The 27,011-nt window shown below is 35.6% G+C and overlaps 2 protein-coding genes and 1 non-coding gene across 4 annotated transcripts; 1 reads left to right on the forward strand and 2 right to left on the reverse strand.

Moving 5' to 3' along the window:
• The first annotated feature begins 3,799 nt into the window (after positions 1-3,799).
• Positions 3,800-17,809, forward strand: LOC146541809 (uncharacterized). 2 transcript variants are annotated; one of them, XM_085194063.1, is made up of 11 exons: positions 3,800-4,145; positions 10,815-10,901; positions 11,079-11,182; positions 11,469-11,540; positions 13,040-13,189; positions 13,560-13,758; positions 14,783-14,953; positions 15,204-15,364; positions 15,764-15,984; positions 16,934-17,159; positions 17,379-17,809. In XM_085194063.1, the coding sequence occupies exons 1-11, from the start codon at positions 4,133-4,135 to the stop codon at positions 17,598-17,600; spliced, it is 1,626 nt and encodes a 541-aa protein (XP_085050189.1). In that variant the 5' UTR covers positions 3,800-4,132; the 3' UTR covers positions 17,601-17,809. The 2 variants fall into 2 exon arrangements, with proteins under 2 accessions (XP_085050189.1, XP_085050184.1); XM_085194058.1 differs by lacking the exon at positions 3,800-4,145 and having other exon boundaries at positions 7,900-10,901.
• On the reverse strand, positions 16,507-16,694 carry LOC146541810 (U2 spliceosomal RNA). The gene has a single exon (XR_014878722.1). It is a non-coding gene; the product is annotated as a U2 spliceosomal RNA (small nuclear RNA).
• A 329-nt stretch (positions 17,810-18,138) lies between the features above and the next one.
• dbo (Kelch-like protein diablo) lies at positions 18,139-26,882 on the reverse strand. Its single transcript, XM_085194046.1, has 9 exons — positions 26,515-26,882; positions 26,219-26,289; positions 23,499-23,660; positions 21,945-22,113; positions 21,010-21,189; positions 20,459-20,617; positions 19,283-20,242; positions 18,803-18,915; positions 18,139-18,281 (listed from the first exon to the last, which is right to left on the reverse strand). The coding sequence occupies exons 3-9, from the start codon at positions 23,657-23,659 to the stop codon at positions 18,257-18,259; spliced, it is 1,767 nt and encodes a 588-aa protein (XP_085050172.1). The 5' UTR covers position 23,660; positions 26,219-26,289; positions 26,515-26,882; the 3' UTR covers positions 18,139-18,256.
• Positions 26,883-27,011: the final 129 nt, after the last annotated feature.

Genomic DNA, 27,011 nt, shown 5'->3' on the forward strand with positions numbered 1-27,011 from the left:
CAACAATGAATTAAACTATATAAAATATATAAATAACTTTATAACGAGGGTATTGCAGAGAAAAAATGAGAGACATGAATGCTACGAAGATGCGGTCTCTTCTTAGATATGTAGAGTCAGTTTAGCTGAACAAATACTCAAAGACACAGAATGGCAGGTAGGTGTAGGTACTATCGAAACTGTAAAGATGTGAATGAAGAACGTGCTCGGGTCGTGTGGGCACGTTGAGAGAATGAGTGAAGAAAGAATGCCAGAAATCTATTAAAATTATAATAAAATATCTAATTTTCAATCTAATTCATTAAATTTTTTCAAAAAAATGAATGGTTATTAGAAAATCAAGCAATTCTTGAGTTTTATTCTAAATATTAGAACGAATGCATCTTAAACGACTTAAACACTGATTATAATATATTATTACACATACATATGTATAACGAAATGTATAGCGAAAAGCATATCATTACAACTATAATATAATGAAAAAAAAATTAAAATTGTATTTTAATTCTCCTTATAACTCCTCCAGTTACTTAAGAGAGGCCTGGGTTTCTTGACAGGATTTGAACTCGCACATCTTCCATATCAAATTAAAGACCAAACTAATTTAACAAATCGTTCTAACAAATGTCACCCTAATCGAAATCCCTGGGCCAGGGCTGGTCAATCAATTTAGACAACTCAGCGTCATTCACTGATTACAGCAATAGTTCATTATGTCTAGTATGCATCTAAACAGAGTAATTTGGTGACCCGTGATTAATGGGACGACCCTACGCCCTGTGAGGGAGGGAAGAGGGGGGGGGGGGAGAGGGCAGGGGGTGGTTAGGGAGGTCAAGAGTGGGCTAATCTCTGGTCGTGACGGACGGTGACGAGCCCTAAGGATCCTAGGAAGAGGGAAATTCGGTAGGTGTATTTTTTTGTATACATGGATAATTAAAGTGAATTTGTAAGTGTTTTTTAATTAAAAGTGTGATAGGGCAAGTGTATTAGTAGCATCGTTGACAATATAATATATAGGTAAGTAACTATAAGTGGAATCTATTATAGTTTTATCTTATTTTTTGTGTGATTTGTTAAAATAAACAGTACAGCAATGATTTTGCGCCATAGTAATTATAAGTATTAAAATTATATATGTTTTTACTTAATTTTCAAGACATTTTTCTTTCTCTATTAGCTTCACGCTGTATCCCACACATAGCAGGGAAGGTAGACGGAACCTGGGAATCTAGTGCCACTCCGTTACCATTAAGACGCTTCCATTCCGAACTTTACGCTAAATTTTCAAGGCATTCCGTGTTGACTGGTGGAAATCAACGCCGCGCTTTGCCTCGACACCAGAGCGGAGAAATGAAAAATATTAAATTATTAATAACATTTTAATCTTTAGTCGTTATCAACTGCAGTCATCGAAATTATCTAGAATAGAAACTATTCCTTAAAGGCTGACTTCTTGTTCCTGGCTTACATTCCTAAATACACACACGCTATATAACAAATTACACTCTGTATGCTCCAAGTAGCTATTTTACATTGTTAAAATATACACTTACAGGTTACAGGTTCATTTTTGTTCTAGTGTTTACTTAAAAAAAACACATGTGAACAATTTTGGTTGTAAATTGTTTGACGTTCAAAAAATTAACCATTATTATTACCTTAACTTCTTATTATTTAATTTTAACTATATTATATATGTAGAGATAGCCGATTTGCAGAAATATTTATGGTTTTCGTGTATATTTCAACAACCGATTTTTTACAGACAAGGAAATGGAAAAATTATGAATACGTGTCACTCGACCTAATAAACGGAAGTAATAAAAAGTTGAACTTTTTCAGCCAGAATTTTTCGAGAATAATATTTTGCCTACCAATATATAACAGATGCGTGAAGGTCGTCCTGGCGCAACAGCACAGCGTGTGATTGTAAACGTAACGCTCCTGAGTTCGATTTCCGCTCGGGGAAATAAATTATTTTCATTTGCTCGCTTTGGTAACAAAACCGTGCCGGCATAGAATTTCGCCACTAAACATACAATGTCTCGAAAATCAGGCGTAAAATCTAAAACAGAGTGTCTGAAAACTAAGTTTTTAAATCCCTATAAGAGCGAAAGCGTGAAACTGCGTAAAGGTAAAGAAATATATTCAAATTTCAAATCACACAAAATCGGTAACAATAATATTAATATTTTCGATTCCGCGTTTTCCGTCCAATTTCTGTGATCGGCGGATACTGTTTAAAATTCAAATTAGTTTTGATCCAAATCATCATCTAATTTACATAAGTCATGTATTGGATATTAGATAGATAAATTTGAAATTGATTGGTAATATGATAATTCTATTATAACTCCTATATATTATATACATAGTTTTTGGGTAAAAAAAATAATGTAACTAATGGACACCTGAACGTTTTATAGAAAAAGAAAACAAAGTGATAAATTGTCGTTGTATCTCGTATATAGCAGAATAGGCAAAGGGAACCAACGGAGGGAAGCGAGGAAATAAAAATAACTAAAGTTAAATAAAGATTCCTGCAACACAAACGATGGAATCTTATCTATTATATATTTTATTATTAATTATCATCAATAATATTTGACCATGCAGAACAAAATTTCATTGTGAACTGTCAAATGAAACAAATTGTTTTAAGCTAATAATTTATTTTGCGTAAATATATTTTTTGTCAAAATTTAAGACAAATTCTTGAAACATCTTTTTATACATTATATATATATTTAGTTTTTCAAAAATATGCCCTTGGTGTTGTCCTATTACATTAGTTCCGAAAGAGGTTTCACCTATAGCTATAGCTATGGAAAACTGTTCTGTTAGTGAGCGAATCACTGACAACACACAGCTGAAACTATTGGACTTAGAAAGTTGAAATTTGTTATACATAGGTAATATAATACTAAGGAAAATTCCTATAGAAATAGTAAAGAGCGAAGGTTTTACAGAAATAATGAATGATATAATAACATCTGTATTGGCAATTTAACAAAAAAAAATCAAAATAAAGTCTGAAGAAAATATTATTTTTTAATTAACAGTGGTTCGTGCTTATCAAATATTCTCTATGTTACAGTTTTTTCTAAAATTTCATTTCATATTTGTAAGCTGTACCCTAAAGCAGGGTGAAGTTAATGTGATACTCCGTGCCGTGATCTGGTTCGCGTGTTCGTAACCGCCTAATTGTACCGCCCGCCCTACCGCCCCACAGTGCGCGGCGGCGGGCGGCCCGGGCCTTACCTGCATAGCCAGACTGAAATCTATATATATATGCCTGTTATTTATACTTATTGTATTTTAATTTGTTCATTAATTATTTAAATAGTTCATAATTCGTTTTAGCTTAATGAATGTTTGACTATCATTATTACAATATAATGATAATGATAAATGATTTATATGTTTTCGAAAACATATAAGTATGAAATTCAAAACTCTTTTGGACGTTGATTTTAGAAATATATAAAGCTATAACTATACTTTTTTGGGAAGTAGTGTATAAAACTTTATAATTCAACTCCAACATTTGATAAATATACAAATCGAACCTACTTTCTTCACATATCCTCATAATATATTACAACTAACGTATAGCACAAAATTTAAGCCGATCCACGCAATTCGAAAATAATCTTCATTTAATTTGTTCCAAAAATTTTACTGTCAACCATTTGCATATAAGCGTAAGATAATAAATCCATATTACTTTTTAACGGCGACAGAACACGGAATGTTTATGTAGCTAGATCATTGTACAACCGCCAGTCAGTGCAGATGGAGGGAACGAACGGAGAAATCACTAGTGATATATTAAATTAAAAGGACAGATTATTAACATTCTGGATTAAAAATTAGTGAGAGTTTTCATCAAATGGACAAACAGACAAGATTTAGTGACAAGCTAAATTAAAATATTAGAGTGACATTGTACAAAAAGTAACATACGCTCTAAGAAAATAAAAACGAAAGTGTAGTGAATTAGTGATACATTTTATTTTAATTATACAATGTGTTTAATCATAACACTAAATTAAACACACAAAGGCATAAAGTTACTGGTATATTTTAGTGACTAAAGTGACGGAATTCTCTTACCTGGAGGCCAAGAATGAGGCTATCACGTCAGTATCTTATTATGTTTGCGGGAATTAATGAAGTGTGGGCGATGGCGGCGGCGGAGTCTGTACGGTTAGATATATTAGCTGGGCAAGTGATGATTAAGGAGATGTGTTACGGTAAAACGGTGAAGCTTTGAATTACAGGACTAAAAAAAATTAAAAGCTTTGTAATAAAAACCTATTTAATTAAATTAACTGTAAAATTAACCTTGCATATAGAGGGAACCTCTTGTTATAACACTTTCCTTACATTTCCAGGCATTGGGACTTATATATATTTTGCGAGTTATTGCGAAAAAATGTTTTTTAACAATATAAATTTTTGTTTACCCCGACACCAGAGCGAAGAAATGGAAATATAAATGTATATAAATATTTCCTGGAGTGGGAACCGAACCCGTAACCGTCGAGTTACAGTCACACCATTGTGTCGCTGCGCCCCAATAAGAATTTTCTTATACATATTTTATTTTTCTTTTTTCTATAAGTATAGTTTTAATTTCCTCGTGTGGGAATCGAACCCACAAGCTGTCGTACGTACGTATAACTTCAGTTAATCACTAACTGCGCTGCAATGTTGTGTTGAATGCAGTATTTATAATATTCCCTAACGTTTTTCAATTCATACAGATATTTTTCAACTAAACGTAATATTTGTGTTATTTCAAATACTTCAAAAGTTGAAAGCTATATCGTGTAACGCAATGCCTGGGAAAACATATCACATTCAAGTTTTATTAGTTCTAAATATATTTACTTAGTACCTATATTTATTTTTTAGTCATAAATAACTTTGGGCCGTCTGCGTCTGTGAATGCGACAGTTTTGGGTTCAATTTCCTCATCCATGATATGATTTTTTTATATATTCGCTCTGGTAACAAGTAAAAAATGCAATGTCTCAAACACTAGACGATGCGTGGAGAACTTAACTTAAGAGTATCTTAACACTACACTTTCCCTGCTGAAGTTATAGATATACTAGCGGCCCGCCTGCGGCTTCGCCTACATGAACTACGTTATTATTAATTTCTGTCTCCATGAGTACCTACGTCCTATAAGTGACGTCCATGCAAAATTTGAGACTCCTGGCATAATTATGTAGTAACGAAGTTTCATACAAATTTTCAACCCCAAAAACAACCCCTTAGACGTCGAATATTGCGAATTCCCGTCTTAGCGAGCACCTACGTCCTATAAGTAACTCCTATGCAAAATTTGACATTCCTAGCACATGTAGTTTCTGAGATTTCGTGATGAGTGAGTGACCTTTCGATTTTATATATATAGATTATTTAAGAATAAATTAATTTCGAGCTTCTTATCGTCTTATCGTAAATCAAATATATATATTCTTTCATTGATAAGTAATAAAATTACAATCCTAAGTCGCGCCCTTCTCGATGACACAGGTCTCTGCTATCTGATACAAAGCACCGATAAAAATTCGATGCAGGTTCGACGCAACCCTTATTAGATACTGATCTACTAATAGCTTAGATTACAGTTGCCAATTTAACGGCGAACGTAATATATATTGGTCGAAACCTCTTTTTTAATTTCGTACATAATGCCGAAGAAGTTATCGTGCCACATATAGCAGGGTAGGCGGAGGAAACCTGAATTCAATGCCGCGCTTTGCTTCGTTGGCAAAGCAAGAAAATGAAAATATTAAATATTTATTATTATATTGATGCCCCTACATCAACGTTTATAATCAGACACTAGACGGTATTAAAATTCACAGCAAACACAAATATATACTGAAATTCAAAAACAAATATAATATTTGCCAAATTTTCACGTATTCAATAGCTGTGGAGTGTCACGCGGGAGCGCGGCAAGGAGACGCTAGAGCATCGCTTTGACATCCACGTTCAGTGTAATGAGAAGTAAACACATACAATGTTACGTATGCTTGTCATACATCTGGGATCGTTTCAAACCTTTGGTAAATATTTTCCCTCATCTCTTCATTTGGGGTATGACAATATTGTTATTTAATTTGTATTTCTATTAGGGTGTGGCTATCGTGGTGGCTATATAGTTGGTTGCTTGGTGTCTGTTTAGGGGCAGTTGCAGCAGGGTTTTTCAGGCGGAATATCAGGACAGGTAGAGATCCTGTTAAGACATTACACGATTCCCGACTCAATTCGAGAGATTGCGTTTATTTGTTTAGCCAGAGCGGAGCAGAAAAATAAGTTATTGCTCTGAATCGGATATCGACACCATAACTATCGAGTTTACACTCAGACACTTTTCCCTTGCATCTCTGCGGCCTCTAACGGTACTTTTTTTTCTCGGCCTAAAATGTAATTGAATGATTAATATTCCACATTCTAAGACTATAAATTCAGTACCTGCATAAAAATTCTAAATCAGTCGATAACAAAAATGAAACTCTATAGCAAAACAAAAAAGCGTAAATTATTAAATTGCAGTCGCCTTTGAGTGTCTATGCGGGTATCAGCGTTAGTGACGACATTGCAAATATTAGCGCAACTACTGATATAGTATAAACATGTACTGTACATATTTGGGGTTCAATCCCAGCTCTCCCGAAACAAAGTAGGATTGTTCATTACCTACATGTTTATTAGAGAGGATAGGGTAACTTTAGATTCGCTTGCATTGTTGCATCGCCTGCCAGCTGAACTAACAACAACGGTTTATGCTTATAACCTCACTGTTAATTGAATTTGCAAAGTTTAAACACAGGTAGATTTAATCTAACTTTTCTACTCCATTTGGAGTGTAAATTAGAGGTGTTTTATGATATTTCTAATTGGATTATAATTATTATATATTTAAAAAGTTACTCAATACTAAAGCGCACGTAAAATGTACAAGAACCAGGTAAAAAAAAATATCTTAATATTTATTTGACTTATAACCGTAAATATTGACATATACATTATATAGATATAGGTTGTATTTATAGCCCATGTTAGTGAGAGCAGATCATACCAAAATAGTCTCCTTTTTACTTTTTTTTAAATTTATAAAAATTAAAGCGTATAGTCAAACAGCGCCAGCGCCATAAGATTGCCATGGGCGCGAATGTAGAAAGCCAGATGGGTTATGCCTAACATGACCAGACCTCACTCAGCTTGTATGTCCCAGTGTTCCGATACATGTACATTAGGCCGGTCGAATATCGCATTATCTCAGTACGATATTTTTAAAAGGTAACTAAATGAAATAGTCCACAAAAACGAAAGTATTAAAGAGAGGTATAATTAATATACCAAAAATTTAAGTTATCCTAAAAAGACAGAAAAAAGGGAAACCATCCTACCTAAAAAAACGAAAACCCAACCGTACCCCTAAAACTCTCACAAAAAAGATTTGTTTAAGATAAAGTCGAAAAAAATGTGGGATTTCTTTTTAATTTGTAGATGAAAAATTAAACCGGGCTTGCAAAAACCTTCTCCTTGTTACTACAGTCTTGCGCTACACGATAAAATAATTTATTATTTCATACATTAAATGTTAACTCCACATCATCGCTTCTCAAGTGACTAGGTACTGCAGCCCAGGCCGCCCCTGGGAAATATGTGAAGATACACCCATGGATGATACGCGTTATAATACCTCATATTGTATCAAATTTCAAAGGATAATACAAATATAGTTATATAGAATGAAATTGCGAGCTTTTGCTAGTAATAATAAATATATCAGTCAAATTCAATTAATTCAATTTAATTTTTCTATCTAATTTGTAAATGTAAATGACAAATATTTATCACTATAGTTAATTTTGTACTTTAACCAAGTATTCAAGAGTTAGATACCCAAAATAGATATATTTTAATTTTACGGCCATTCTTTTCATCGAGAAGAGGCAAAACAAGTTAGGCAAGTTCGGCTATGAAGGATAATTTACGATTTATGATAGGAAGCAGACTCGCCGGTGGCATGCGATACTGACATTAGAAAAAGTGGAAAAGAATTTTATCATTTGGAAACGGTTAAATCACGCGAAGCAACGCTGATGGAAGAGTTCATTATGTTTACGTTTCTGACAGCTGCCTTCTATACGTGAAACGTAATGTACCAAAGTATTCCAAAAAACAGTTAAGGCGTATTTGATACATGCTTGATTAAAAACGGTTCCACTACCTAATAACACTATCAACCAAGATTTAGATTAGATAGATTTTTAGACTTTTTTGTCTGAGCATGCCTAAATAAAAAAATAAGCGGTGCATATAAAATCAAACGTAACGTATTTCGTCAATATATTAGCTTACACCACCCACCATACAAAGTTTCTTAACTCACTTCTTAACTTACTACCAATTTTATATTAATTTTTCCATCGCCCATTTAGATATACTTGTCGTCGCCCGCAACTTTGTATGCGTGATTTTAAAACGTCAAATTAAATTCCGTTATTTCCCGTTTCGGTTATTTCGAGAAACCCTCTCATAGTACTTTCCTATTCTCCCTGGCTACTAAATACCTACATGCCAAAGTTTAAGTTTTTCAGACTAGTCATTTCGTCTCTGATTGTTTGTTAGTGACTCAGTAAAAGAAACAGTTTATATTTATATAGATATAGTCCAAAAGTATCAGTCTCCCGACAACTCTACAACAGCAGCTCAAATTTATGGTAGTTGTAGTAATCCACAGGAATAAACTAGCGACATCTATGCCAAAAGTATAAAACTTTCCTTCATACAAATAACGCCATCTATTCTAGCAGACTATAGAACTAGTAAGAACCGATAGAAGGCGCTTTATAAAAAATATTATTATTAATTAAATGCGTTCCATTTCAAATCAAATATCAAAATCAATAATCAAATCAATATTATTTATTAAATATTTATTGTACAGTAATTAAAGGGAACCCAGAGTTAAAACTTAAGACACTGTTCCCCACTTGTGTAGATGTGTGATCGCATTTGCGGACGTTTAATCGCATGTGTCGATGTATAATTACATAATATGTGGATCTGTGATCTGATATATATATGTTTATTCCCTTATTTTGGGGTTTCCCATTTCAGGTGTTTTGAATAGTGCTTGTAATAAATATGTATAATCATTCCTCCAAGTGGGAGTTAAACCCACAATCATCGCGCTTACAGTCAGGCGCAGTCCCACTGCTCTTCTCACAATCATTTTATAATTACGTCTTAATTGAATTCCATCGATCTTCTATAGCATTTAAACCCATCATTTCTCTAGCTCCATATATAGCCAGCCACCATAAAGTACAAGCGACCATGGTAGATAAAAGAATCTCATAAAACGCGATTCACCTTGCCAAGTTTTACTTTTCGATTACTAGTCATGCGAGCCCTATACGATAGACCTATGAAGGGAGAAGAAGTCCCGTACAGTAATGTTGAGAAAATTAATATATTTTTTTATAAATTAGTGCTTATCTATATAAATGACTGTACAGATATGTACTGTAGGTGTTTGGTTATATTCATTATGATTGTTATATTAAATATGTTTAAGCTCTACTAATTTTGTAATTTAACTTTGACAACAAGACAAAACACAGCGTCGAGTTCTTTCACTGATACTGCAATTTCTCGGAAACTAGATGATGCGTGGGGACAGTGGCGTAGCTAGGGGGGTGCGAGCGGGGCGGTCGCACCGGGCATCAACAGGAAAAGGGCATCAAAGTCGACGATTAGTGTGTTTTTTCTTTGTTTTTTAGACCTTATACCATTTTAAAGGGCATCAAGTCCTCTAAGCCGCACCGGGCATCAAAAGGAAAGGGGCATCAAAGTCGACGATCACTTTGTGTTTTTTAGAACTCAACGTCCACGATTCATCGTTGATGATTACCTTTTTTTTTTTTAGAAGTCATCGTCGATGATTACCTTTTTTTTTTAGAACTCGGGGCATCAAATCCCCCGAGCCGCACCGGGCAGCAAATACCCTAGCTACGCCACTGCGTGGGGAACGGAGTCCCTCCTGGATACTGGCACAATGGTTTCCTTCTCCCTGCTATATGTGGGATGCAACATAAAGTCAACAAATCTCATAACTTCCACGTTCTTTTTAAGGTTCCGTAACTTAAAAGGAAAATAACGAAACCCTATCAATATCACTTTGTTGTTCGTCTGTCAAGAGCATTTATCTCGATATGATGTGAATGTACCAATCTGAAATTAATACTAAATATTCACGTCTACGATAAAAGCACGCACAGAAAAAATCAAGTCAACGCAATACAATGATACGAGTATGAGAGTCGCCGCGTACTCAACACTAGAAATACTTCCATGTACATGGACTTACAGTTGAGAAATGTGACAAATGCGAACTTGTAGTAAAATAAATGACAAAGATTCAAAAACTGAAAATCATTCGCAAACTCAAGTTTGTCAATTTTTATTAATTATATTTCCCTTTGATATACAATCTTGAAATTGATTCGGAACCATCACTATGGGAGTCCGACTCGCATTTTCGGGAATTTTTAAATTATCAAAACACATTTCCTTAAATATGCTTTTCACACGAAATTGAAATTTGCCTATTAATACAATTTTTCCTATCTAAAAAATTTGCCACTTACTACCATTCCTTGCCTACGCCCGTCGTATCTACCCGTACGTATGGCCCTCATGGCCCTCACTCGCCACCATGTCGATAACGAGCGCGGTCGCGAACGCCGCCGCCGCCGCCGCCGCCGGTGCAGGCAAGAAGGCAGCGCAGGTGCAGTTGCAGGCGGAGCTGAACAACGATGACGATTGGAACAAGTTCGTTTTACGTGATGGGTTGTTGGGTAAGTGGGAAGATTAATACATATAGTATTTATTAGTAAAATAACGATAAAACTTTTTTAAAACTACCTAAAAGAATCCGTGAAAAAAATTGTTAGGTATATATATTTTAAAATTGATTAAGATATTTCTAAATGTATCAGCAGATTTATGACGCTTTATACTTCTGTTTTTGCTAGTTATCGACGTGTATACAGAGTGGTGTGGACCATGCATCGGCATGGTTGGGAACCTCAAGAAAATTAAAGTAGAAATCGGCGGAGACAACTTACATTTAGCTGTGGTAAGAGTAACTATAACTTAAAGTTTCTTAATGTTGCATATTGCAGAGTAGTGCTGCGTCTAGCTATCAGAACAAAGATGTAAAGAATTAATTCCTCCCAGTGGAAATCGAACCCACAACCGTCGTATTTCCAGTCAGCCTAATAGAAACATATACATTAAAAAAAATTCAATGCCTCCAAAATTCGGCGGAAAGTGGGAATACAAGATTCCCTCTGCCTAACCTGCTATGTGCGGAATTCAACTGCTTTGATTTTTATTTTTATTTTAATATATATTTTTAACAGGCAAAAGCAGACACAATAGAATGCTTGAAGAGATTCAGGAACCGCAGCGAACCTACTTGGATGTTCCTCGCGGTAAATTTGCTAAAGCCAACATTTAATTGCAATTTTAATAAATTCTTAATTATAAGCCATTTAAAACACACATACAACCCTGAAACTAATGTCATTATCATTAGCATACTTCCTGGAACTTTGATAACATTTCATATTTAATTACGGAAGAAACGGAACTTTCCATATCCATATGCATTTAGGAAGGTCTATATAATATCATACTTGTTTAGAAGAACTAGTCGTTGCAACTTAGACTTGCATACCTATTAGCTGCTTAGTGCTCAGCACCGCCCGTGGGCCCTCTAGTACGATGATGTGCGTTTGCCTCGTTTTAAAGACCGTGACAGTGCCCCAAACACAAAAAGTAAAAACCTAAATATTAAACAATTCGTATTATGATACCTGCTATGTACGTTTTAAGACCTTATTAATAATAATAATAATAATATTATTTATTCAAAAGCAAAATTACAAAAAAACAATTTATAACAATAATAACCGCATTAGTTACAAACTGTGTGGCAGTTATTAACGCCCGTCTCACAAGCATCCATTCATAAATTAGTATCATCAAAATGAGTTCAAATTACAAAAAAAAAACTTATTAACTAATCTGAATCTACAGAGAAACTGCAGCAGGTATTTTTACATATTTTGCTTGTTGATTTTTATTCGAACAGAAAATGAGCCGATTTCTTCTACTGAGGATATTTAAAAAGAGCTGTTTCTGTCAGTCTTCCTGTCTCACTTCGTTTACTGGTTTTATAATTTTTTTAAAGAAAAAAATATCGATTACTTTTTTATTTTTAACCCCCTATGTCTCCCCTTCGGATTTAGAGAAAATTAAGAAACTTTTTAAATGTCAAATTCAAAATTAATTTATTTTCAATTATATAATTTATAAGGCCGACCCCTTCTGTTATCGTTCCTTAGGAAGTCAGGAAATGAATTATTTATTTCTAAACATTATTTTTTAATACAAAGCATTATGAGTAATTAATGTACCTTTTCACCACATATGAAAAAGATAATACCTATCCCTATAGTCTCCAATGGCACGGATGTGGACGGTATCGACCAAACATGAGTATGGGTAAAATAATGAATGCTACATATTATATGTATGTACCTTATAGCCTTTGAATATGTCGATTATACTTAGGTCATCGTGAAGCAACAGCACATCGTCTAATTGTTGATGCGTCGGTTATGGGTTGGATTCCCACTCGGAGGAATGAGTTATTTACATTTTCACGCTCTGGTAATTAATCAAAGCGCGGTGTTGAATATCCCAATTTAACGCGCAGTATATCAAAAATTAGGCGTGTATGGGTATCAGAGTAATATATATATTATATATTAACATTAGCTTCCCTTTGACTACCGTGCCTTAGGAGGCCAAGTGCCAAAAAAACACATCTGTGGCTCTACTAATGAAATGAATTATGCATAAGTAATTATTTTTTTTTTTAACAATTGTTTCATATTTTTTATTCTTTAATTGGCAAATTTTCCAGGGTGGTCAATTAATAAACGTGGTGTTCGGAGCAGACGCGCCGCGCCTGGCCCGCACTATCGTCGAGGAACTCCAAAATGAGGAACAAGTGAGGAAAGGTGAACGAGAACGTATCAAGCGAGCGCCGCATGAACTTACTCCGCCCGAGCAAGTAAGAAAATTATTATAATATTCGTCCATACGTTAACGCTAACGCGGCTTCCGTGTGTCGTATTATACTATACTTAAATGATGATGCGTTATATAAACTCTCACCATCCAAAACGCAACGCAATTTCAAATAGTTAAACATACAAAAATGAAAAATAAAGCTCAATTACAATTATAAAACGAAAAAATTAAAAAAAAACAACAATATATTAAAATATCCGGTTGTTTTTTGTGGACAGTGCTCTGTGGTTATATCGGTTAAAAAAACTGCTTACCCTACGCTGTTAAAAAAAAGAGCGGACGTACTTATATAATGATTTCTTATTGTGTAAAGTTAGCTTGCTAAGAAATAAACAAGTTTAATCTTTCAGGAAGTAGCGCTAGCCCAAGAAAAGTTATATCAACAGCGTCGTGAGAAGGAAGCTGAAGCCGCTGCATCAGCCAGGACCTTCAGACGAGAGGCGAGGGCTAAGCGTTTGGAAATACATTTCAATGATATTTGCCCGGGACTCATGATGCCGCACGCGCAAAAGAATTTGAGGAAGATCTCTGATGCTTTGGAGCCGCATGGTAGATAATATGACTGAATATAAATATAGTTTAGAATTTAGATAATATGAATATAGTTTTAGGGATTTATAAATTAACTAATTTAATTAAATTAGTGAAAATAATATTTACATTTTTTTTTACAAAATAAACTTTGTGAATTTGCTTGTCCTTTTGTTAATTTGCTTTAAACAAATAATATTAGGAATAAAACAGTTAACATATTTTGTCTGTACGTTTTGTATTTCTGACTGCAATGGATAGACGGACTTAAAAAGAATAATAGAAAGCAAAAAATTTTTTTTTAATTTTTTGTCTGTCTGTCTGTATGTATGATCACGCTAATCTCTGAAAGTACTGACCCGATTTACGTAAAACTTTCACCAATTTCTTTCTTTTAACCCAACTTAACATCTAAAGTTTATTTCATCAAAATCGGTACATTAAAAAAAGTTATAGTCATTTGAATGAACCCAAGGAGTTTGCCTGCAAATATACCTAAAGCAATCCATATCTATACTTATACCTACTTATAATAAATCTGTATTTGTTTGTAATTTATCTATATTTTAAACTGACTTTGAAAACAAGGAGGAAGTTCTCAATTAATTATTTTGGATTAGATTTCGATATTGGATTATTCGATTCAATTTGAGTATGTTTTGTATTATGCAATCATTACAGTTATTTTACAAAGAATATTATAAATCCTTACCCAAATCAATAATTTAACATTTAAGGCTGTTTCTGAATGAGTAAATTAAATTATTGATTGACATCGACACATTTGACTGTCAGTCAATTTTCTTTATTAAATGAATAATCATGTAGTTCAAGCGGGCGAAGCCGCGGGGGGGCCGCTGGTTATAACAAATATGTTTTTAAATATAAATCACTTCATTTTTTTACTACCTGTAAGTCAAGAAAGATTATAGGCTAGATGGCAAAACTCAACGTCGCACTTTATCTGTAAAAATTGGGAAAATGTATATCACAGATATCACTTCAGCGGATTACACGCTAAGTGTGCCACTTTCTTTTTCAGGCGTCCTAGTTGCTGACAAATGTCCACTAGTTTTGGGAAAGCAAGGAGCAAGGATTCTAGCAATGGAGAACCCAGAGTTCAATCACCCAGAAGCAGCTGCAGCTTTAATTGAGAGACCGTCACTTGCGTTATTGCTCAAGAAATTACCAGACAGAGAAGGAAATATTATTGGTGGGGAGTTCATTCAAATTGTGGCTAAAACATACACCCTGACTATGAATTATGGCTAAAATGTAAATTTTCTGGATGACACGATCAAGAACGAATACTTATTAATTTAACACCCTTAAATTCTAATTGCTTACAATTGGTACAATTACCCATACCTAACTATAACTAATTATGAACCCGACAAATCATATCTGCAATTTAAAACCCAGGGTATTTCAATTTTACTAAATTTCGAACCGATTTTTTACAGAAGTAGTACGTCGAGCACTCCTCGGTGAAGGTTTAGAAGGGGAAGAAGACCAGCCTAAAAAAATTCCATCTGAGGAACTAAAGGCGAACGGTGTTCCTGGCTTATTTGTGCCTGCAGACAGACATCAAAGGGCCTCTGTACTCGATTTGCTCTTCCCTAAAGTAATTTCCCTAATTATGTTTTTTGAACTCTCTTGTAATATGTCTGTTGCATATATTTGCAAATGTTTTATATCAAAATTTGTCTGACTGTAAACTTGCAGGTTCGATCCCCACTCGAAGGAATGATTTTATTTATTTTGATTTCTCCACTCTGTTAGATAAAGCATAGCATCGGGTTTAGCCACTCAACTGAAAAATGAATCGAAAACGGAATATCTGTTATGATATCCTTCTGTTATCTGCTTTGTTTAAAAAAACTAAAAAAATCTAAAGTTTTACGAAAAGTTTATAGGACAATTAATCATTTATTAATAATTGTCATAACTTCAATAATAATGGAAAATTTTAAAGATACTTACAATTTACATATCTTAACATATCTTTACCTTCATCTAACAGATGGTAGGAGGCTTGGTAGAGCCCTCCACCCCTCCGGAACCACCTCACATCGCCATGGTGTTCGGAGCCTGGCAGCGAAGAGCTGTTCTGTCTATAACTGGCACCCCTAAATTGGCCAATAGGATACTTCGTTATGGTTTTTTTGCAGACGCTAATATAGATGAACCTAAGTTGCTTTGCAAAAACATTGACAAGTATGAAGAGAGGGTTGAAAAAGATTAGTGAGTTCATTTTATATTATAGATTTAAAGTTCATTGTAATTTTCAAAAAATATTTGCAAATCATGTTATGTTCCAAATTATTGGCGTCGTAATCATTATTAATTTTTGAAATACTAGATTAGACCAGTCGTTGGTCACAAGCGTGCGACTGTAAACTGGACAGGTTGTGGATTCAATTCCCACCACTCAAAGATAGCCACTCAACACATCCCTCTAGAATTTGGTGCAAAACGGAGACTTGGTCTTAATGAGAACGGGGTTTCTTAACACTAGATCCGCAGGTTTCAGGATCCTCTCTTACGTGCGTGAAGGTAAAAAAAATAGATGCTTAAGACTGTACTAGTATTGCAACGGCTCGATTCTGACATTGACGTTGACGTACGCGCGGTCCTAAGAAAAGTACTCGATAGCTTGAGGTATCTAATCTAGGTCGGTACTTTTTTTTCAATACTACTCATAGTCATGAGTAAAGTATCGATATTCGATACTTTCCATTCGGTGTCGTGTCCCTATTTGTGGGTTTAATGTGGGCCGATCCCGGCGGCACTGCAATGCCTTGCCGACCCGCGACGGGAGTGAGCGAGCCCCGAACATCCCGTCAGCTTACAGAAATCAGTTTAATATACTGGTCTCGCGGTGCGGGAACTTTCAGATATTAAGCTGAAAAGAACAGAGTTTTTTTTATAGGAGACTTCCCCCGAAAGAGGATAGGATCGATCTTAGCCAAAAGGCCGAGAAGCGATAACTATTTTATAGAAAACGGGGGTCGTCACTGAACTTGTACAGTGCCATCTGTTGAGCGAGTTCGAAATGTTGCATATGTGGCATACACACTACATGTCCTTACATATTCTACTTTACATAATATCATTATCATGTAACATTCGTGTTGTTAATTAAAATTTTCAATCTAACCTAACTTCTTCCTATATCAACATAAAATTACAGTTGCGAAACAATAGTCTTAATGATAGCCGTCGGAGTTGTCGAACCTGCACTTGTCGATCCTAAGGACATTCCTCCAGAAGGTCCTCCTGAGGAGCTGATGACCCTTGGACCTTTACATGTGAGCGAAGATAATGTGATGGGCATGGAAGAGTGCGAACGATTCTTCCCAGCAGGGTATAGTGAACCCGAGGTTAAACCGAAACCAAAATCTAAGAAGAAGAAGAAGGTTGTCTATTTATTTTTGGTCTTTTAGCTTTCCAAATATATAACTGTCAGTCTTTCTGTTTCCCTGAATGTTGTTTCCATGACCCAAAATTAAATGTCTCAAATAAACTGAAAAACGAATACTAGAGGATCTTAACACTAAATTCTCGCTACCCTAGACCCCAAAGAAATGGATTATTACAAATAGTACGTTAAAAATAATAATACGCAATAATTTCAGCAAAAACGTCACGAAAACAAAGACGACCATGAGGCAATCGACGAAAGCGCCAGCATAGCAGACAATGACACTATTGACGGAGAAACTAATGGAGAAGGCGGTGGAGAAGCTGATGGAGAAGCTGAGGGGGACGGGGAAGAAGGGGACTTGGAGGAAGAGGGGGATGAGGGGGAGGAAGAGAGCCATGTGGATAAAGCTACTTCGCCACCGCCAGCTACTTAAGCAAATTTAATTTTCAAAAATCCCGCTATCATCCACACAAAAAACCAATACATATATTTTTTATTACAATACTACAAAAAAATAAAGAAATATTTAAAAAACAGAACCCTGACTGCATAAAATTAAAAAGAAAATTAACAAGCCCAATAGTTTATTAGGATTAACAGGGGACGAAGTGTCTTAATACAAGGTTCCCTCTGCTTACGCTGCTTTCGGGGATGTACCCAGAGTAAAGCGAAAGAAATGTTCTATATTTGTTTTATTATAAAAGAAATATTTATAAAATTGCTAATGCAAATGAGATTTTAGATGCACTTTAAGTAAGGGATAGGTAATTCAAAGACAAGATAAGTCTAGATATACTCAATATAATTATAGTATGTAATCAAAAACATTACAAACGTAATAACCTTATCATTATCATTAATTAATAAAACCATTCATATCACAATTTACAATTTTCATATGAAAATTTTCTTATATAAAAGCCGTTTATCATTATATATTTATAATCTACAGAAAAATAAAAAACATATTATATTCTAAACTTTGTATTTAAATTTATTTATATTATAATTATAAATAGTCAATTAATATATAATATTAACAATAGATTAATGAATACCGACTTATCTTTATAGGAGCGATGGTGGAACTCACACCACTGAGTCTTTGCGGTTCCTGTAAAATATAATTAAAACTATGTATATATATATAATAGGCATAAAAAATCAGGTCATTGGTTGTAATAGGACAGCGCTGTGTAGTAAACACACATACGATGGATGTGGGCTCGTTTCTCATTCGAGGCCATGAATTATTTTCCTTTACTCCTTCTGGTAAGATAAAGTGCGGCGTTGAGTTCCGCTACTCATCACGCAGTGTATTTAATTTGAAGGGCAAGTGGAGAATGGAGTATTTTAAACCATATTTAATATAGAGTAAAGCTAATTAAAACAAGAATTTCTTGTAATACAGACAAAACGTTTTCGTTTTGTAAAGCTTTTAGTGATATATAACTAGTTATAATTAATGGCGAAAATTGAGTAGCCGCTCTTTGTTGCATTACCAGAGCGACGATTTCTTCGGGTGGGAATCAAACGCCCAACTTTCGAGTCATGACGTCTTGCTTTGTCTTCCACAGAGTGAGGAATTGAAAATAAATTAGAATTAAAGCACCACAGGCAGTCTCACCCACGTACCATATGTAGTGGTTGTCGTGATGGGGCGCGCGCATGACGCCCACGCCGCCGCCCAGCCGCCGGTAGTTCATGGCGCCGCACAGACGCCACTGGTTCGATTCCGGGTCGAACACCTGCAGATGTATTATTATTTTAACGAAAAGATCGACTAAATATATAATATTTAATCAGCTTCATGCTGTATCCCACACACAAGCACCTTGCTTGTGCAAGACAGACAGGCAGAGGGAACCTAGTGTTAAGACAATCCGTTCTCCACTTTCCGGCGAATTCTGGAGTCATTGTGTATTGAGTGGCAGAATTCAATGCTGCCCTTTGTCACGACACCAGAGCGAAGGAATGAAAATATAAATTGAAATAAATATTTAATTTCTTCGAGTAGGGATGTTCGATCCCACAACTAATTGGTTTACAGTCACACTTTGTGCCCCTGCGTCATGACTGGCCTCATATCAGTATATAAACAATATAGTCAGTTACCTCTATAGACTTCAAGTAGGCGGTGCCGTCGAACCCGCCCACCGCGTACAGTTGCCCGTTGACCACAGCCAGCCCCACGCCACTGCGGCGCGACGTCATCGCAACCACGGGCGACCACGCGTCCGCCGCCGGTTCGTAGCGCTCCGCCGATGAGAGCTCCGTGCAGTCGTCGCGGCCGCCCACCGCGTATATCTGTCCGTCGAACACCGCGCAACCGAGGTGCTTGCGGCGCGTGGACATGGGCGCAACCGCCGTCCACTTGTTGGCGCGCGGCTCGTAGCGTTCTACCGTATTGAGCGGCGCCTGCCCGTCCGACCCGCCCACGGCGTACAGCGCCCCGCCCAGCACCGCCACGGCCACGCCCAGCCGCCGCGTGGTCATTGCCGCCACCTTGCTCCAGCGGTTGTCGCGCGGGTCGTAGCGCTCCACGTGGCTCAGGCACTGCACGCCGTCCTGCCCACCCACGGCGTACAGCGCGCCGTCCAACACGGCCACGCCCACGGACGTGCGGCACGAGGACGTGGGGGCCACGGCGCCGCTCCACTGGTTGGTCTGGGGGTCGTAGCGCTCGATGCTGTTGAGGTAGCTCTGGCCGTCGTGGCCCCCGACGGCGTAGAGCAGGTCGTGGAGCACAGCTACGCCGACGCCGCAGCGCCGTTTTGACATTGGCGCCACCATTTTCCATTCGGCTGTCTGAGGGTCGAAACGTTCAACGGAAGCAATGGCGTCACCACTGCACCAACCACCGACTGCAAATAGCACTTCTCCTCGTCTAGTAGGTTTTCGTGGTCTGGTCCTGGGTCCTTGCATGAGAGGTCTCTCTTGTGGCAGGAGGAGGTAGTTTTTGGCCTCGTCGAGGAGGTCACGGCAGGCGTCGTCTGAGCGGATCAGGAGTTCCGAAGAGACGGTGCCCACGAGGAACTTGGGACTAAGGAGTGGCAGGCGCACGTGTTGGAGAACCTGGGATATATGAGATAAAAAAGAATATTACATACATACAAGATACACGTGATTACATAACTCTTTTTTAGCAGTCGGGAAAAAAAAACAATTCTGCTTTTCATTATCTAAAAAAACTTTTCTAAATCAGTATTTAATGAGATTATATCGAATATAATAACCCACTTTGCAATTTTCGCACTAAATTATAAACAAAAGAATATTCATAATCCCTACCTGAGCTAAATGCTGTCTTCGTTCAGCAACATTATATTTGACCCAAGACATAACAGCTTGGAAGGTCTGTTCTTCAGAGCGCACGTTCAATTCATCGGAGGACACTATGTCTATGAGTTGAGCTGCTGGAAGCAGGAGGAACTCCTCGCTTTCCATTACCTGGAATAGATACATATATAGACCATATCAACCTAAGGTTTTGTTACTGTATGGTACGGTTCCAACTATTCAACTTTAAAGAATGAAAATGAAAGTTCTTTCTGACTTCATAGAATAATAAGCACAACTGTATGATTAGGGTAAGAACACTACTAATATAAAATTGTACATATTTAATAGCAAAATAAAGACAGAATGAATGCTTATAGTTTTATACTTCTCTTTATGTTCAAAGTGTGCATGTTTATAGTTTCACGTTAGCAATCTGACGTATCAACCTTCCTTCAAATGAATTTACGTAACTTTATATATAGACTAACTATATAGATTAACTATATTAATATACTTTAAAGTTACACACAAATTTTATTGTATCAATCAAAGTTTCTCACCTCAGGAAAATTCTGCTGAGTGAACTTATCAGCGATTCTTAACAGTTCCCTACAAGAGTGAGTGTCTGCGAAGGCACGTATACCGAGACAGTTGGAACAGTCGAGCTGACGCTTGAGGAACTCGCAGCACACGTCCTGGATCTCCTGGAGCTGGAGAAGGCACGCTGCTGGGAGAAGGGCCTGGGAAATTAGTATTTTTGTTGCTTTTTTAGATATCTCTTGATTTTGATAGGGTACAAAAAGAGAATCTATCATTACTAAAAACGATTGTAATTGAACTCACTTCCCAACTACAAACAGACATTGAAACAGACAGGTGAAATCCCGCCATGTAATACACGGTATCTTTAAATCCACCAGTGCGAATCGGTGAGGACCGAATGATTTGTGAAAGTCTTGACACTTTGGCTGTGCGTAGTCTCCTCGCTATGCGTTCTCACAAACTAAAATACCATCCACACTATCTGGATATGTGGCACTCCACCACTGTGGGGTTTCGTAGGAACTTTCTACCACGCGCCACGCAACTGTGGAATGGTCTACCTGCGGCAGGTTTTTCAGGTCGATACGACATGGGCACCTTCAAAAAGGCAAGATATATACCTTAAAGGCCTGATCTGGTATTACACGGGGTCGTGGGCGGCGGTGATCACTTACCATCAGGTGACAAGTACGCTTGTATGCCTTATCTTTTTAAATAAAAATAATAATAACAAAACAGTGACATACCACTTGCTCAGTTGATTTTCGAGAAATGTCTATGATACTAAATGTCACGTCCACAGCATCAGGATCCCTCCTAGTATATGTACGTGCCGGTTGATGTCAGTAGGCGAGGTGACAACGGTACGTTACGTACGGTACGTTTCTGGCTCTCTTCGTTCTCTCTGGCTATCGCACAATGGATAAAGCGTGAAGCTAAAAAAAGGACTCACCTGCACATTACTCTCTTCGACAACAATATGGGCCGTATAACAGAATTCAACGAGTTGTTCCATTGCATGTTCATCCACATCTCGTATCGTGACTTCAGTGGCACGAGACTCTGCTAGTTCACCAGTGAACATCGCCCGGAAGTAAGGGCTGCATGCTGAGAGGATCACTCTGTGTAGGAAAATCGGGAAATTGAACCTGTTACTCTCATGAGCGTGATACTTACCGGGAGAGTACAAGTAAGTTACAAATTGTTATAAATTTTACTTTAATTACACAGTAAGTATGGACCGAATGCTAAAAGGATCACTCTGTGTATGGAAAAATTGTAGATGTTAGTTATTATCCTCATGGGTTATAGTATCTGGAGAAATCTTTTACACAAGGTCATTTAAATAGATAAGACTAAAGACTCCAATTTGACTCCAGGTTCAAGATATCAGGGTAAGAATCCGAAGTATATTTAAGAATAACGTAATAAATAATAATACTTTCTTTCAAGTCTCAACTAAAATGTAGAGAAAGCAAAAATCACGCCAAGATAATATTGTTATTGAACACTACATAATATTCTTAAATATCCCTTCATTTCATTTTATCTTAAATTATAGCAGATACATTTAAATATTCATTGTCCAAAATATACAGTTAAATTATCACAACATTGGACCCAGTCCATAGTGGTGATAGTCTTATTATAATAAGCAACTTCAATATAAAAATCTGTATTTGTGTTTATTTATATCAATTGTATTTTATACAGTCTTTTTATATTCTTATCTTAGCAAGTCAATAGCATTTTAATGTTACGTTGTTTCTGGCTGTACATAGAGTTATAACTGCAAAGGCTTCTTATCCCCTGCGCCACAACTGGCCTCTATACTAATCTATAAAATTCAAAAACAAAAATATCAACCAGAACCTTCGCATAAAAGTGATTAAATGTAGCGTGAAATGAATAAATTACAGTTTCCTTAAACACTTACAACCTTGCGTTCTGATATAAGTACAACGTCGTTTACACAAATAAAAAAATTAAACGGCATTGTTCGCGAGTCTTTTTTTATTATTTTCACTGTAAGTCATATTATTTGAACAAAAATTTTAAAATACATTATGGTTTGAATAAATATATGAGCCAGTGGATAAAAATAAAAGAGTACATGAAAAACTGGAAATATTTATATGAGAATATCTATTATTAGGAAAATCTATCAATATATCGATCTCAAAACGATATTATTTAAATTTTTGTCTGTTTGTTTGTGCATTCTTGTCTCAGAAATGGCTAAACACAAACTTATAAAATAAATTAAAAGCCTCAACACAAAAAGCTTTATAAATAAACAAGCCATAAAAAAAAGCTGATGATTTAATAACAGGTAAACATATTTTGTTGAATCATTAGTAAGAACACTCTAAATTAAATCACTTTCTAAACAAAAAAAAATAATCAAAATCGGTTTATCCTTTTGGGAGTTACGATGCTACATACACAGACACGTCAAACATACCCAGGGCTGTTAACCTGTTTCCGTTGGTCTAAGAAGACTCACCTATGAGCAAACAGCTTCCTATTAGCAACATTGAGGACCACGTCACACAGCTCCCGGTGACGACGGAGGGCGGAGAGCTCGCCCAAGATGGCGCGCGGGTGTTTTTCCGACGTGTGCGAGAGGCGCGCCCCGCCGCCGCCGGGGGACCCGCCTTCTCCCATCCTTTAATAAAAAAAATATGTAAATCTTCTGTTCTGTTCTGATGTTCATGGAGTTCTGAAGTTACCCGATGGACATTAATCATATCGTGAATGGCACGTTGTATGAAGAATATGTGTGAGGTAAAACGGCAAAAGAAGACAATGTATGATAAGGACAATGCATTTCAAACAGATATCCAACTAAGATACTGCCTTCACCTATTTATATAGTAATAAATAAAAGTAAATCTTACATAAAAAGATGTTTTAACAACTTATTAACCACCGTGTTATTTTAATTTCAATTTTTTTTATTTTTTAAACTATAATATATTTTTCAGCTTAGTTAAGATGGAAGTTGTTTTATTTGACTTACACTAACATGGTAAAAATATCATAAGCTTATAATCATATTATGGAACTTATAACTATATTAAATCATGTTGATCATGTCAAGCCTCTTGTATCTGTGGACAGAGTTGCTTTAGAATTTACAATAGATATTGAAGAATATAAGAATATAAGAGACAGACAGCCACAGATAAAAACAAGTTTCAACTAGTTGGATTCCTAGGATTGACCTCGCAACCTTCAAATACTACACATTATTAACTACAATGCTAAATGTCAGACAGAATAAAAATAAACATACCTAGCATTAACCAAGCTGATAATTTAATTTGATGTCAAGATATTTTAAACTTGCCTTGACACACTTATTTTTCTATTATATCATTTATGCTAAAGAATTCATATTTAATATACAGATTTTTGAGACCTTTTATTTAGGGTAAATCCAACTTATATAAAAACTATGAGTTATATAATATGAGGTCATTGTGCCCAAAGAGCTCCCGACTGTCATGTTTGCAGGTTTGATCACCACTTGAGCGAAATAATAATTTTTGCCCAGTTCTGTTAGACAAAATGTGGTGTTTTCACCTTTCACCAAGAACTTCACCTCTTACCTCACGCCATATCTTAAATTAAATGGAGGATAACAGAGGGTGCCCAGCTGCTGCTGCTTTAAAAAGTACTTTTTAAAAATCTTTGGGAACATTTATAATAACAATCATTATATTTCAAATATTAAATGTTGTATTAAATATATCTTATCAATGAATTCTCTTGTATTTGTTAGTTTCAATGAAGTTTCTATTTCTCAGACTTTTCTTATCAAGTGATATTTTTTAGCTTCACTGAATCATTCATCGATGATCGGCCTGTATTACAAAAGGCAGAGACAACCTAGTGTTAAAACACTACATTCTCATTTTTCATCCCATTTTAAGATATAGTATGTTGAGTGGAATGATTAACAACACATTTTGTTTCACAGGACCTAGAAAATAGAATAAGCCTCACACTGTAACCCCCCATATATAGCAAATTTGTGTTCCCCACATATTGCCCAATTTGTGAGAAATATTTAGCCAGAATCAAAAATTAAGGCACTAAAGTGATAATACACTCAAAAATAGAATTTAAACCAAAAATTGTATATTAAAACTTATATTTGACTAACATGACTAACACAAGATTACAGAGTAGATAGTAAAATCTAACACAATGGACTTTAATCAGTGCATTTGATTATGACTCTCTCTACAATGTGCTAGGATGTGTTTTTATAGCTTTACACTGTATACCTTATATAGTAGGGTATGCAGAGGGATCCTAGTGTTAAAAAAACTTCCATTCCTCAGGCACAGCCCAATTTTTTAGATATTGCATATTGAATAAAAAAAGTCAACTCCATGCTTTATCTTATTACCACAGCTAGAAAATGGAAGTAACTATTAATAATAAACAACTTGTATATACCACTGCCATACCCACTGATTCTGTATTATAAATAGTTCCAATGAAATTGAAAGCAATTAAAACTATTAAAGAACTATGTTTATATAAACAATAGCTGGTGTAATAAAACATACATACATTTTGAAGGCTATCATGGCACAGTGGTAGTAAAGGGTTGTAAGTATACGATGGTTGAAATTTTAAACAACCTTAATTCTGGCAAGGCAAGAGGAACATTAAGTTCTGTCACTTAATATGCAAAGTCTCAATTTCAGGTGGAAGGTGGAGAACAGAGTTTGGCTCTGAGAATATTCTTTCAAATAAGTTTGAAGCTGCATTATGTTTTTGACTTCAAATACTTTTAGCATGTAGCAGCCTAAAAGGCACAACCTAGTGTTAAAACACTTCTTTCTCCATGTTCTCTTATACATAACTTGTAAACAAAGTATACTTAATTTTAATGAAAAATAATCAATATTGTGATATTACATTAGTCAGTCAATGCTAATCAATAATAGAAACTAATCAAGCATAATAGCTACTGATGTTAACATAATATTTTTTTACATTGACTATACTTTAGTTAAACAATTGAACATATTTACTAGCTTATGGTTTCTACAATACTAAACTGTATTAAACTTTAATACATGCATATAATCATATAACAATGAGTTATGCAAAGTTTACATAGTCTTATATTCACTGGTGTAAATTGTTTTCACTGTGCTTTCTTACTTATTTTTTATGGTTAATTTAATTTAGTTTTAAAATTACCTCTTGTGTCCGCGCGCGTTTCCCAGCTGCAAGCGCAGCGGGGGCGAAGCCCAGCCCCACACGGAGTCAATCTGTAACCACCATCCACTATCAGTGCCAGGTTGTAGTTTTACATTCACTTCCCACTTGTTAACATCGATTTTACGTAATTTTGCAAAAACGTGAACAAACTATATTACTAGAAAAGCACTACAGCACATTAGCACTGTGCTCTATTTTTTATTCATATATACAATAACACATTTGTTACTACTCGATAATTTATGCGAATGTCAATGCTCCCTGCCCCTTCTTACCTTTAAGGATTTTTTACACTACAAAACAGAAACTGGGCTCAAATGAGCGCTACTTAATAAGTAAACGGTCTGAGGCATATACTAAAGTTAATTATTGATACATCGATTTTCTAATCACAAGAAATTTTTATGTTTACTGTTACACTAGTTTAGACATCATAACCATCACTTTTTTAAAAGTACATTCTGAAAGTATTGTCTCTCTCATTTTTGAATGTCACAATAACAAATAAAAATAAAAATTTTTTCTAACGCACTTTATCACCAATTTACAGAGTTTACTAAAATAGCTATAACTTGAAATATTTACAGCATAAAATTGCTTTTTTAAACAAAAGAAAATAATTTTATAATATTTCGAGATATAAGATTGAACTTCGGAACGCACTTTTCGTAGAAGTGTCAAAATTTGTATTGCCAGTTGCCACACATCACATATGATATGAGTGCAAGTAGAAATTCGACATAGCGAAACAAACTTATTTTGTAATACTGTA

The sequence above is a fragment of the Heliconius melpomene genome, chromosome 1 (genome assembly GCF_056956725.1).
Source record: "Heliconius melpomene rosina isolate 202511_hmr_F chromosome 1, ASM5695672v1, whole genome shotgun sequence".
NCBI lineage: Eukaryota > Metazoa > Arthropoda > Insecta > Lepidoptera > Nymphalidae > Heliconius > Heliconius melpomene.

What these genes read in the sequence shown, in the direction of transcription:
- LOC146541809 (XM_085194058.1), top strand. Translation starts at nt 10,760, where the DNA reads ATGTCGATAACGAGCGCGGTCGCGAACGCCGCCGCCGCCGCCGCCGCC. An exon ending in CAGAGAAGGAAATATTATTG is followed by an intron (nt 14,954 to 15,203) that starts GTGGGGAGTTCA and finishes GATTTTTTACAG; the next exon opens with AAGTAGTACGTCGAGCACTC. An exon ending in AATCTAAGAAGAAGAAGAAG is followed by an intron (nt 17,160 to 17,378) that starts GTTGTCTATTTA and finishes CAATAATTTCAG; the next exon opens with CAAAAACGTCACGAAAACAA.
- dbo (XM_085194046.1), bottom strand. Translation starts at nt 23,659, where the DNA reads ATGGGAGAAGGCGGGTCCCCCGGCGGCGGCGGGGCGCGCCTCTCGCAC. An exon ending in AGGAAGCTGTTTGCTCATAG is followed by an intron (nt 22,114 to 23,498) that starts GTGAGTCTTCTT and finishes TTTCCTACACAG; the next exon opens with AGTGATCCTCTCAGCATGCA. An exon ending in TCGAAGAGAGTAATGTGCAG is followed by an intron (nt 21,190 to 21,944) that starts GTGAGTCCTTTT and finishes CTAATTTCCCAG; the next exon opens with GCCCTTCTCCCAGCAGCGTG.